This window comes from Corvus brachyrhynchos, unplaced genomic scaffold (genome assembly GCF_000691975.1).
Source record: "Corvus brachyrhynchos isolate BGI_N302 unplaced genomic scaffold, ASM69197v1 scaffold162, whole genome shotgun sequence".
NCBI classification, from domain to species: domain Eukaryota; kingdom Metazoa; phylum Chordata; class Aves; order Passeriformes; family Corvidae; genus Corvus; species Corvus brachyrhynchos.
In genome coordinates, this window is record NW_008236696.1 from 5488614 (window position 1) to 5500486 (window position 11873).

The following is an 11873-nucleotide window of genomic DNA, read 5'->3' on the forward strand; positions in this document are numbered from 1 at the left end:
GCATCCAAATTTCATTTTCTGCTGCTGACATGTGGTGCAAAATGAGCTTGTCTGAGAATAACAGGTGTTGGAGGTATCAAGTTTAGTAGCTCAGATTACAGCTGGGAGCAATTCTTAAATAGAGGCTGCCTGGCTTGTCTCCCGCTCATTCTTCTGTGGGTAGAAGGGTTAGTCAGGAATTGCTTCGATGATGTCCCAGTCAGGTAGGTCTAAGCAATTAACCTTCTGCCATGTAGGGCATCATGAAAGCCCCTTTTTTTCCCATTGCCTCGCTTGAGCTGCAGCAGTCTGATTGCAGTGCTCTCCAGCACCTCCTTCCAATGGCACTGGTGTAAATTCAGAGCAGAACTGCTGTTGGTGGAGTTTCTGTGTAGTCATGCACAGACCAACTTCTTGTGCCTCTCTTGCCTGGTACCAGCAGGCAGCAAGGGGCAGCAGCTGCAGAGAGGTGACGGTGGCTGCTTTGTGATAGAGGAGAGCAGGACAGCCCCAGCTTTCACTCTGACTCTGCTTGGCTTTGCTTCATATCATTAAGGTTCTCTCACTAATGAAGAAGCTCTTGTGTAACTAGTTCTATCCTCCATAAAGTCTGGCTCCTTTTCCTTGCCCATCTATCAAGTCCTGTTGAAATACTGTCCGTCATGAATAAACTCCACTTATGCTGCGCATGTACCATGTGATTTATGACTCGGGAGGGCTTTCTAGCCAGCACTCTATATTCACACTCTGGCTGTGTTTCATGAAAAGCTCTAATGGAAGAGCTGTGCTCTAGGCTTTGTCAGGGCTGCCTTTCGAGGGGGGCTCGTGGCATTTTTCATTTGTATGGGCTGCATCTCTCCACTAGAGCTCCGTTCATGTGCGGGGCTTGATTGGCATTGATTGTGCTTCAGGGAAGGGAGCATGCTTAGCAAGAAAAGAACAGGCGTTTCTCAAAACCTTGACTTTTAGGTAGTGAATTGACCTGGATTAGCTTTTGACACACTGTAAATGAATGCTTCTGTAGAAATTGCTAGCATGCCTCTCACTGTGGAACCTGAGCCCTGTGTTTCAGGTTTTATATATTCCTTTTGTGATGATCATTTCATATTAAATCATTTCTAGACACCATTTTTCATGAGTTGTCAGTGAGACTGCAGCCCCTTTTGTTTCAGAAAGTGGTAGTGCTGCCAAGCTGCATTTGAAAAGTACCTGTTGCGTCACAGCAATTCCAAGGAGCTGTTCTGCATTCTGTCCTTCCTGCTCTCAGTGGTGGGGCTTGTGCATTTAGCTAGATAAGCAGATCTTTCATTGCAATTTTCCTGTGTTTGTCCTTTCTCTTGCTTGTGATATTGACAAGCTGCCTAAATCCCAGCGAGTAGAAGGGTCAGCCCAGTCTGTATGAATTTCCAGTCTTGCTAAGAGAACTAGAACAATCTCTTGGACTCTGCTTAATTCCAGGGGATTTATAGTACCTTAGACATTACAGTGCTGAGCACCTGAAGAGAACATATGCAACATTTTGTGGGTTACCTTATTTCAGTAGCTGGAGAGAAATTGCTTCTCTTTGTTCCCTCAGAGGTGCACTGAAAGAGGTGCCTTCAGATGCAGTGAACTGCTTAATAGGTTCAGTTCATCAGTGTTGTTAACCTTGGAGGGTGACATGGTCCAGAAGTGACAGTGGCTTATGGACAGTGGTACTTCCTGTGGCTTTTAATTAAACAAAAAAAAAAAACCCAGGTGACATGGTCCAGAAGTGACAGTGGCTTATGGACAGTGGTACTTCCTGGGGCTTGGAAAATAAAAAAAAAAAAAAAACCCCAAGAGCCTCTTTTGCTGCCGTAGGAGGTGCACTGTGCTTTTTTGAAAGCATAATGTTGCCAACCACAGCCTGGCCATGGGTCAGTGAAGCCACTGAAAATATTCGGGTATCTGTAGTGAGTGAACTGCAGTTGGGAGAGGGGTGAAGGGGAAGTGATCGTTTTTACGTTTGATTTCTGAGCCCTGCAGCATGAAGTTTTTGGCTGCCTTGCATACACCTTTGCCCTGCCTGGGCTTATCAGCCTTTCTTTTCCGCACTGATAACTATGTGGTCAGTGACCATCTTTGTTGAGAGCTCTCAACCCCAACACCATCCAGGAATCCCAGGCAAATCCAGCAACACTGTTTCCAGTGTCAGGAGAGACCAGAGCAGTGGCCATCAGCAGGTTGCCACTGAGCAGGCTGGTGTGGAAGTGTTTTGGTTGCTGTGTGACGTTATGGATTGTCCTGTCAGCTTTAAAGCAAGGCTGCTTTTTCTGAAAACAAAGCTTCGCTTATTCGTGAGTGCCTGCTGCAGTGAGAGCTGAGCAGGGTATAAAACTATCCTTTCCTTTCAAAGTCACCACTGATAACTAATGGGATGGCTCGAGTAAATGAGAAGAATAGTTGATCTTAATAGAGCTGGCACTGGGTTCATTTCACTGCAGGCAGTTGGAGGAAATGGCCTCAGACTATATTGTAGGTAGGAAAAAAGAGGATATCCTATGGAGGGAATAATGCACTGTAAGAAGACTGCAGGGGTGAGGTTCTCAGGACAAAAACAGGAATGGCAAAAAAAGTGAGGAATTAGGAAGAGAAATCCCTGTAGAAGTGGCGGGTATTGGGCAAGAAGATTGGTGTTTGTGAGAAAGCTGGTGGTAGAGTGTTTGTGAGGTCTCCCTTGTCACAGCAGAGTTCAGCTAATTCTGTAACTATTGTGGTTTTTTTACAGCACTGGTTTCCATTTGCTTGCTAATTTCCAAAATTTTAGGAGAATTCCTCAATGCTGCTGTTCTACTTGTGTCACCTGTGCCTTTGACTGTGTCTTTAATGGTGTGGGCAGGGTTAATCTTGCCTACAGAGAGAGGGTTTCCAGATGGGACCCTCACATATTGATGCTTGTGAGAGGAAGGCAGGTTGCCTTGGGTCTTGCCAGCTATAGAGCTGCATTGTTTCACCCTGATCCATTCAAGTCTGAGAGCAGGAATAAAATCTAAAGGAGAACAGTGATGTTCCAGATCTGGTAGCTGTCCTCCTGAGTCTCCGCAATACTGGCTTAATTCATTTATCACTCCATTCTTCAATTCCAGTTGTTTCCAGGTTGCTGCAAGTCTAAGAGCACTTGCATGGACCTGGTCTTTGAATTGATGGATTCATTGATTGGTTCTCCAGCACCATAATATGCTTTATTCAGAAGTGTCCATGACTTTGTGAAAGGCTTCCTTATCTTGGTGGCCTGTCTCTTACCAAAAAGGTGTCTATAACCTATTTATTTCATGGTTTTTTCAAGGTCAGTTTAGTTGTGTTTATTAAGTCGTGTTATATTGCCTTTGCTACAAGTACTGCCAGATAGGTGAAAGAATTATTTCAGGCTAGAAGGCCATCCTAGATTTTTTTTTCAAGCTGTTAGTCACAAAATTCTTGTCTGGATGTGAACAAATCCCAGGGGAAGCGCCCAGAAAGAGGCTGTGCTGCTCTGGACACCTGCAGAGTGTAGTGAGTAGTCAGTGTGCTGGCAGGTTCCCCATGGGCTGGCAAAAGAGACAGATTTTGGTGCCCTTTGTAAGGTACCATAAGTTCACTCTGAGCTCTCTGAATCCTTTCTTAGCTGGGGAAGGAGATGGTAAGGAGCAGGATTGCACAGAGAAATACTGGAGGCAAACTGCTAGGACTTAATTGAGGATGTCTGCAGAAAACAGCTAGTGCCACTTGCACAATGATGATTTGGAAAGTCCCTTGAAGCAGCTAAGACTGCCCTTCCTCTTTTTGCTGGAGTCTTCCTCTTTTTTTTTTTCCCCTTCTTTTTTTTTGGGGGGGGGGGGTGGGTGTTTTTTTGTTTGGGGAGATAACAGCTTCTTTTCTCATTTTTTTTGCTCCAACTTACTTGCTGGGGCTAAAGGGAGCCCTGTCTAGGTCCTGACCCTGGGCAGTGGGGAAGAAGATGGGAAGTTTCAACAGTTGTGGGTCAGGAATGAGTATGGAAGAACAGCTCTGGCTGGCTTTATTTAGCCTGCTAATGTTTCCATTTCCCATCTGTTCAATGGGAATAATCTAAATGTTGGGGATCAATTCACCAAGTATCTGATCGCTGTGCAGACAGTATGGCAATAAGGTACTAAAAATGTCTATACATAAAAATAACCTCTTAGATTCTCTGGCACTGTGCCTTTGGCGTGTCACAGGTCATAAAGATTCTGCCAGATGAAATTAACTGGCAGCCTTGTTCAGTATGGAATGAGAGCAGCTTGCTCTCCTGGCATAGTTTAGGTACATTAGGACAGACACATCCTGGTGGATTTTTTCAGTCAAGTCAGCAGATAGTTGGAGTCATTAGTACTATAATATATATGAGGGTCTTGAATTAAAAATTCTTGGCTGGAAGAGCTTTTTCTCTCTGTCTGTGAGGACAGAGATGAAGGACTGTGTGCATGATGTTATTGGGATGTTGGAACAAGGAACTCCTTAGTTTGAAATGGGTAATAAATTATCGATTATGTTGACAAATAATCTGCCCTTGTGTTCCTTCTGCTGAGAAGTTACAAGTTTGGGAAAACTATGGGAGAAGAAAGAGAGATGTGATTGTGGGTGATAGGAGTGTGTTAGAAATACAAGGGAGGCTGGAGGGAAGACACGAAGGTGGAGACTTCTTGACAAGTCTGGGGATGTGCAAAGCTTACCAACAACTAAGAGGCCTCAGATAGAGAGTTTCTCTTCTCCCTAACTTTCTTCTGGAGAGATGCTGTTGAACCCCAAGGTCTCTGTGTTTATTTGGGCTATGACTTGCTGGGAAAGAGCATGTGACACCTGAGCTGCTTTTGCAAATGCTCTTTGGGATCTTGTCTCTGAGGCTCAGGTAAGAGCCAGGTTGGTGGTCTGGTTTTGGCACAGGTGCTGACTAACACAGGGTTTCCATTTCTGGACTCTCCTGTTGTGTTGCAGTGGCCTGATGAGGCAACGCACAAAACAAAATGTGAGGTAGCTGAGAAGTACCAGCAAAAAAATCTAGAGGGTGGTCTGAGTTTATGATTGACCTGGATTCCTTTTAAGGTCCCTCCAGCTCCATGGGACTCTGTGGCTTCAGTAAATGGCTTGGCATGTGCTGTAGGCACCAGTACTGTTTTGCTGGGCATGGAGAACTATGAGGTTCTTTGATGACTTTGATCCCAGAAGATAATAGTCATGCTCACATTAACCTCAGCATCTTTTCCCTGAGAGGGTTTTCACAATGCTGCCTTCGTAAAACCAACAGCAATTTTTCAGTCTGCTGCCTTCATCCATCAGTAACGTTCTCCACGTTGCAGTGGAGTGCAGTGTTAGGCTTCTCCCTCTGACTTATCTAAGAACATTTTCATTTCAAATAGCTGCGATGTTTTTACTGGGTCATCATTAACAATGCAGGTTTACAGTAGGAAATGAGACTTCCTAATAACAATTGGATTCTGCTGCCTGTTGGAAGAATTTTATAAGAACTAAGCTGTGTGGCATTAAAAGAAACTCTTTTTGGGGGGATTACCTGCATATGCAGTATGTGGCAAAGCATGAGGCCAGTAACTGGCTGAGTTTAACCAGCCAAGGAATGTGATAATCCTTCAGAAAGACGTAACATGGGCTATTTTATGAGCAATAGGAAATGGATATTCCATTTGTGACTAGGAAGGTCATACCTGTCTCTGGGTATTAATGTGGCTTTATCACCAGCAGCCAGTGGGAACGCTTCATGTCTGTGCAGAACGCTAAAGCTGCCTTGTGCTGTCAGATGTTTGGCTGGATTTTAAGGATGCTTCTATCCACTAGGGCGATCAGAGAATATTGCCTTGGTCTCTGAAGACAAGTGCCTTTCAAACGCCATTGAATGTTTCTGCTCTCGTTAAAAGTTAAGAAGCCTTTGATCTGAAGTGCTATTTTTTGTTTTTTATTTCATTTTTTTTCCCTCTGGCTTGCCAGGGCCTGGGAGGAGTTTCATGGCCTGGTGAACAGCAGTGGCCGCTGATCGAACGCTCCCCCTCCCTCTGTCACACCCAGGGTAGGGCCTCATCTTTCTTCCTATGTGACTTCATGGCATACCTCTCAGCTTCCAACCTTCTTCCCAGGGGCTGGCATGTTCTCTTGCCTTAGGGGCCTGATGGTGGGCCCATTCTGCTATTTGTTCTTTTCCAAAGGTCAAAATGATTTTTTAAATTTTTTTTTGACCAGACACCAGCATTTTCTGTTGAGGTGCTGTGTGCTCCTTTGCTAAAGTGTCCTTCCTCTGTATGAGGCACTTGTATCCCAGACCTGGTCCCAGGAGGCTGAGAGGTATGTCTGCAGCTTGGGTGTGTTGCCTAGGGTTGACTGTTATCAGGTATGGAGTGGTAAATCCTAAGCACATCCAGGTGATGGACACTGAGAGAGGCACCTGGGGCCTGACACACAGCTCTTTAACAGTGGGCTGGAACAGAATAAATTAGTTGGTCAGTAAAATGTTGTTCAGGAAGGACACCCAGCAGCTGCTGTAGGTAGAAATAATAATGTTGTGGCTAATGAGACAACCACCTGCTTCTGCTGGTAGTGTCAGCCAAGATGTGCAGAGAAGATAGCCAAGGTGAGCCCAGGGCTGCTGGGAGCCTCACAGCTCAGACTGTTTTCCCCCAGTGCCAACTTCCCTGATAGCAGGCCCTTAAGAAGGGCCAGCAAGAGGCCTGGCCATGAGAGTAGGGTTGGTTGTTGCCAAGTGGGATCGCTGCATTGCTAAGTGCCAGAGCAGAGGAATCTACTGGAGGGACACATTTACATTGCCTAATTCCCATAACTGGGGATGAAATGTAGCTGCTCCAACACAGCTGAGCTCTGAGGAGCTGCTGGGGATCCCAAAACCTCCCTCAACAACATTGGGCAAGCAGTGTTCTCATACCTTGCTCTGAAGTCATGGGTGAAAATAATATCTCTCTCTCCTCACAGGTTTGGCTTTTTGTGAGGCTCAGTGTTTACAAAATATTACACAGGCACTTGGTAGTGTTGTTATTGTTAGATGACATTCACGTGTCCTTCCGGAGGAGGAAACCAGCTCACTTCATGAAATACCAGGCTCTGAAGGCAGCAAATGTGCCAAGGGCATAGGAAAACAGTGGCAGAGTTCATTTAGCTCTCAGCTGTATTGGGTAGCCTGTGCTGAGCACGGATGAGCAGAGGGCCTGGGGCACCCCAATGAAGGCAAAAGGAGGGAAAATGTAGCAATCTGTCCATGGAAGAGCCAACTAAAGTGTGCTGTCCTCCTGAGGCAGGTGACATAGGTGGAAGTCCAGTCTGGGATAGAAAGCCAAACCATTGTTGCAAATTAACCAGAGTCCAGTTAATGAATCCTGAATCACATTCCCAAATGGCAGCCCATCCGACTCTTCTGGCAAGTGCAAAGGTGAACCCCAGTCTTCTGCAGATGGCCGCCAGCATGGTTTTTGCTGTCATGCTATAGCAGAGTAACTTTTTAAACTCTCTAAAAAGTGGTTTTTACTTCCTTCTGCTCTTCCATTTCTCCAGCCCACCTCCTGGAGGTGTTCCAGTCTGTGCTGGTACAGCTGCCATGCAGCTCCTGGCAGCACACAATGATAGCTCAAGGGTTTGAGTGGAATTTCACAGTCCTGCACAGCACCTTGCTGCTGAAGTTGCTGCTGAAGTTGCTGCCTTTGCTCTTCAACCATTTGGTGTGGTATGTCCTGGGGCATCCCTAAGTGTTTTGGCTTGGGCAACTTACAGCCCTGTCCCTGTTTATAGGAGGAGCTGCCAAACCTATCCTCTCAAAGTAATTGTAATCTCATTTGTTTCCAACACACCACCTTTCTATTAATGTGGAAATACACTTTGCCTGTTGCTGGTGCTCACAGGCTGGCAGTAAGCAGTAACAGATTTCTGTAACCTCCCCCATCTTCAATTGCTGCAGTGCCATGAGACTGTACTGAGGGAGATTGTAGGCCAACACTCCTTCCTTGGTCAATAGCCTCTGAGGCTTGTGGCTGTACTCACGTGAGTAGAAGCTGCTGACGAAACTCTTCTATTTAAACTTGAGGGAAGCATCCTTTTCAGATTAGATATTCTTTTAAGGTAGGAGAGATCAGAGAGCTAAACTTGTTGACAGTATGACTAAATACAAGGGACAGAGGCAGGGGGAGGTTGGTCTGATGGTGTATTTGTGCTCCAAGCAGAATCCCCAAGATAAATTTTCAGTAAAGAAGAGATCTTGCAAGTTGTTTAAACACCAGAATCCACCAGGGAGGTTTCCACACTCTATCATGTGCTTTGCTCACAGGAGATGACAATTTTTTTCTTATTGAATGGGGATGAACCAGGATCTCCCTCTGTTCCAAGTGTTCTGGAGTGACAGCTGACCTGTGTGAGAAGTCTGTAGTTGGGAAGCAGATCTGCATAGGGAGTTTAACGAGCGTTGATTTTGAGTGACGTACTGGGATGGCAACACTGGTAGCTGTGGTGGGGGGGAATGGGGAGGTGCTGTGATCTGTAGGAATGCACATTTTTAACCACTTTTTTTCTTCCCTCTGTTTTCCAGGGATAATTCAAGCTTTCGAAACACAAAAATCACATTGTGAGAACAAGAGTTGGCACTAAGCTCCTCTCTCCGTGTTGAAAGCACTGAGAGTGCCCTCCGACCTCTGAAGGGACTCATGGGCCACTCTCGCACTCCTCCCTGGGGGAAGGATCCACCTGAAGCCCTCCAGCAGCGGTGACAATAGAGGCCGATTTTGTCTTACACAAACTTTTTTTTAGCAGTGGGGCGGGAGGCAGCCTTTCAATTAGCGGCGGGCCCTCGTGGCCGCATCTTGCAGCACTTTCCTCTCTTTCTCTACATGGCATGCAGGATCTCTGGGATTCTGCCTCAACATCAGAGCCTTTTGCTGAGGGATACCAGTATTATAAATCTCTCTGCAGCTGGGAGGAGCATCCCAGTTGAGAGTCAGCCCTGTGGTTTTCAAATGCCCCTTTTCAGTTCTGCCAATAAATTATTGGGTCTCTTTGTTTCTTTCAGTCTCTTTTATTTTTTCGCTCTGTCTGAAATTCGGTGGGGTGGTATTTCTCTAGGTTACCTGCTTTGTCTTTACTTCGTCTTCATACTCCTAGGTTAGCAGGGCCTTGTACCCACCCCTGTTTGTTGTGGAGAGGGATGTGAGCTTCCCTTAAACCAGGGCAAAGATACGTTTGGTGTCAGTTGCCTTCACTCTGTCTGTCTCGGTGGAGAGCCAGCAGCACTGGCTGAATTCAGGGCCAAGCCTGCTTCTGGTGTGCACTGGGGTTTGCAAGTCCCTGGGCCCCCAGTGGGTGTAGCAGAAGAGGGCGATGGCCCAGCCTGCTGCTCATTGCTGCGTGACAGCTGCGACCAGAAGAGGGGCTGGGAGTGACCCGCTGTCCTCCAGGGTGAGCCTCAGATGCTGGGTTGTTGCCTGGAAAGCCAGCATGGCTGCAATTTGGATGCCACGGAAACAATAGGAGCTAATTATTTCCTCTGATTCTGCTTGACTACAACACTAATTGTACTCATTAACAGCTCCAGCCTTTTCTCCTTTTCCTTGGGGAATCGAACAATTGCCTTTCATTTTTAATGGAGCCTTTGCCTTGGGCCCAGGAGGGGAGGCTGTGGCCAGCAATGGGGCACATCTCCTGCCCCACGTGCTCTGTGCAGGCCCCCAGCAGAAAGGGCTGCTTGGGCCAATTTGCTTGTGACTGCAGAACCAGCAGCCCATGTCTGGGACAATTACCAGCCTTGGGGCGTGGGAGACCTTCAGCCTCATGACTCCAATTGGAAATTCCTTGTCTTACTATTGAAGTCTAGATTGAAAGCAGCCAGGACTGGCAGAGAAAACAGTTTAAAACATTCAGTCTTCTGAAGGACTTGTTTTCTGCATTGAGGGTGTCAGTTCTAGGCTGTCTCTTGAGACATTCCTTGCGCTGACAGGAATGACTAAGTGCTCCCCATGGTCAGGCAGTTAGCACCTGGCTGGGCAGGGAGCAGGGCTGTTCCCCAAGCTGTAGTGGCATCCCTCTGTGTGTTTATCGAGACTCATGGTCCTGTTCCTGCTTTTGGCACTTGTCACCAGCTCTCAACCAAATGCTCTTTTCCAGGCACAGTTTGTTTTCCCTGCTGTGAGCAGGTACTACTATGGCTGCTACTTAAGATTCCTTTTAAATACAACTCTCCCCTGCTGCTCTCCAATATTTGTTAGGGGGGATTTAGTTGTAATTACATTTTGGCAATCTAAGCAAAATTAGCCGTGCAAGGCAGGGCTGGAATACTAGCTGCAGGTTCCTTTTATTCACAGCACATTTAGCTTTTTGCAGATGACATCACTTAGGGCTGCAGTCCTGTTGTTGTGCCCAGCTGTGCGTCATGTCCACCTTTGTTATTTCGTGTACTCGCCCACTTCTCGCCTCTGATGCCCCTTGTCGAAGCTGATGCTGATGAGTGCAGGCTTGCTATTAAATCTGAAAATGCTGCGGTCCTGCTGTGCTCTCCCTCAAATACGCTTTGCGAGTGAGCTGTGGAAGAGCCCTTCCTGGGGAGGCTGTTCCTCTCCTCCCACTGCCCCTGTGGTTGAGATTTGGAGGAACTCAGCAGAGGTTCCTCTTGCTCAGCCTTGAGGAGAGTGAGCTGGCTGGGTGTTGAGTTTGTCCTCTTTAAGACTACTTTTCCTGAGGTCAGGAGAAAAGGAGTGTTTGATCAGTGCCAAGCACCAGGTGCCTTCTATGGCCTGGAGAGGGATGGAGCCAGACTGATTTTTGAGCTGGATTTTTGTCTTGTGGTCTGCTGTGTCCTACTAATGAGAATGGTGAAAACACAGGCATGAGGTTGTTTGGGAAGGGAAGGAGCTTCTGTTATGCTCTAGAAAAAGGTTTCAGATCCTCTTCATTCAGGAAGGAAGCCTGTAGCCATGGGAGCCCCAAATCTGTGGTGAGTCAAGACCTTTCCTGCTTTCCTTATCCCAAAGGCTTTGAACACCCTCGAACTTCTTTAACTCCCTGCAAAGTGGCTTATAGGGAAAGTGGAAGAGCTTTGAACCCCTTTGAGCCCTGGAGCCCAAAGAAGAGCATTCCCTTGGGCTCTTCTTTCCCAAGGGGATGCTGAGCTGTGCTGGGCTCATGGGCCCTGGGTGTGTCTTGCTACAGCTGGTCAAGCGGGCACTGATGGCTCTTCCCAGCCCACAGAGAGAAAGGAGTTCTCTCTGTGGAGGGGAGCATTTGGAGGATGATGTCACCTTGTCTTAGTGCTTCTTGATGGAGTGTGGGCACATGAGGCTGATACTGGGCTGGGGAGGTTTTTCCTCTCTTACTGCACTCCCCCTGTAACCCTCAGAGGGTGACCTGCAAGGTGTTCCCACACCAGATCCTGCAAAGTGCATCTGCTGCCCAAGATCTGTGACATCCCAGCTCTTGCTTTTGTTCCTGTCTCTGGAATGATAAACCACAGAGATGTCCTGAGGGCTGGTAAAACCACTACTTGGAGCTTGTGGAGAGAGTGGTCTTGGTCATGTGCTCCTGGCAGGCTGGAAGAGCTGATCTGTTTCCACTTGTGCTGTATGGACACGCTGGAGCCTGAGCTCACTGGAAGAAGCAGCACCCCTGCAGTGGTAAGAAGTAGGTGACATTACCAGGCCCTGGAGACTGGCAGCAGGGCAATAGGGAGCCAATAATCAATGGAAAATGGCCAGACAAAGACAGACCAGAGCTCATTAATTATGCATCTTCTTGGGGACAGAGAGTCTGGGGGCTGTGGACATACCTCGTGCTCTGGTTTGGGCAGCTTATGGCAGCTCCTGGCTCTCACAGGGCTGGGGACACTGGGCCAGGAGGGTCTGTCCCTTCAGCCACTGAGAGGACATGGCTGTGGCAGGACAGGC

The 11873-nt window shown here is 47.2% G+C and overlaps 1 protein-coding gene across 1 annotated transcript in view; it reads left to right on the forward strand.

The window, feature by feature from the left end:
• Nucleotides 1–9005, forward strand: part of EIF4E2 (eukaryotic translation initiation factor 4E family member 2) — a gene marked incomplete at its 5' end in the record, with an annotated part of 17817 nt that extends 8812 nt beyond the window's left edge. Inside the window, 2 exons of the mRNA XM_017726838.1 lie at nucleotides 5941–6019; nucleotides 8534–9005. Of these exons, the coding sequence (XP_017582327.1) occupies nucleotides 5941–5986 (46 nt within the window). The remainder of the gene's footprint in view (nucleotides 1–5940; nucleotides 6020–8533) is intronic.
• Between the last annotated feature and the right edge of the window lie 2868 nt (nucleotides 9006–11873).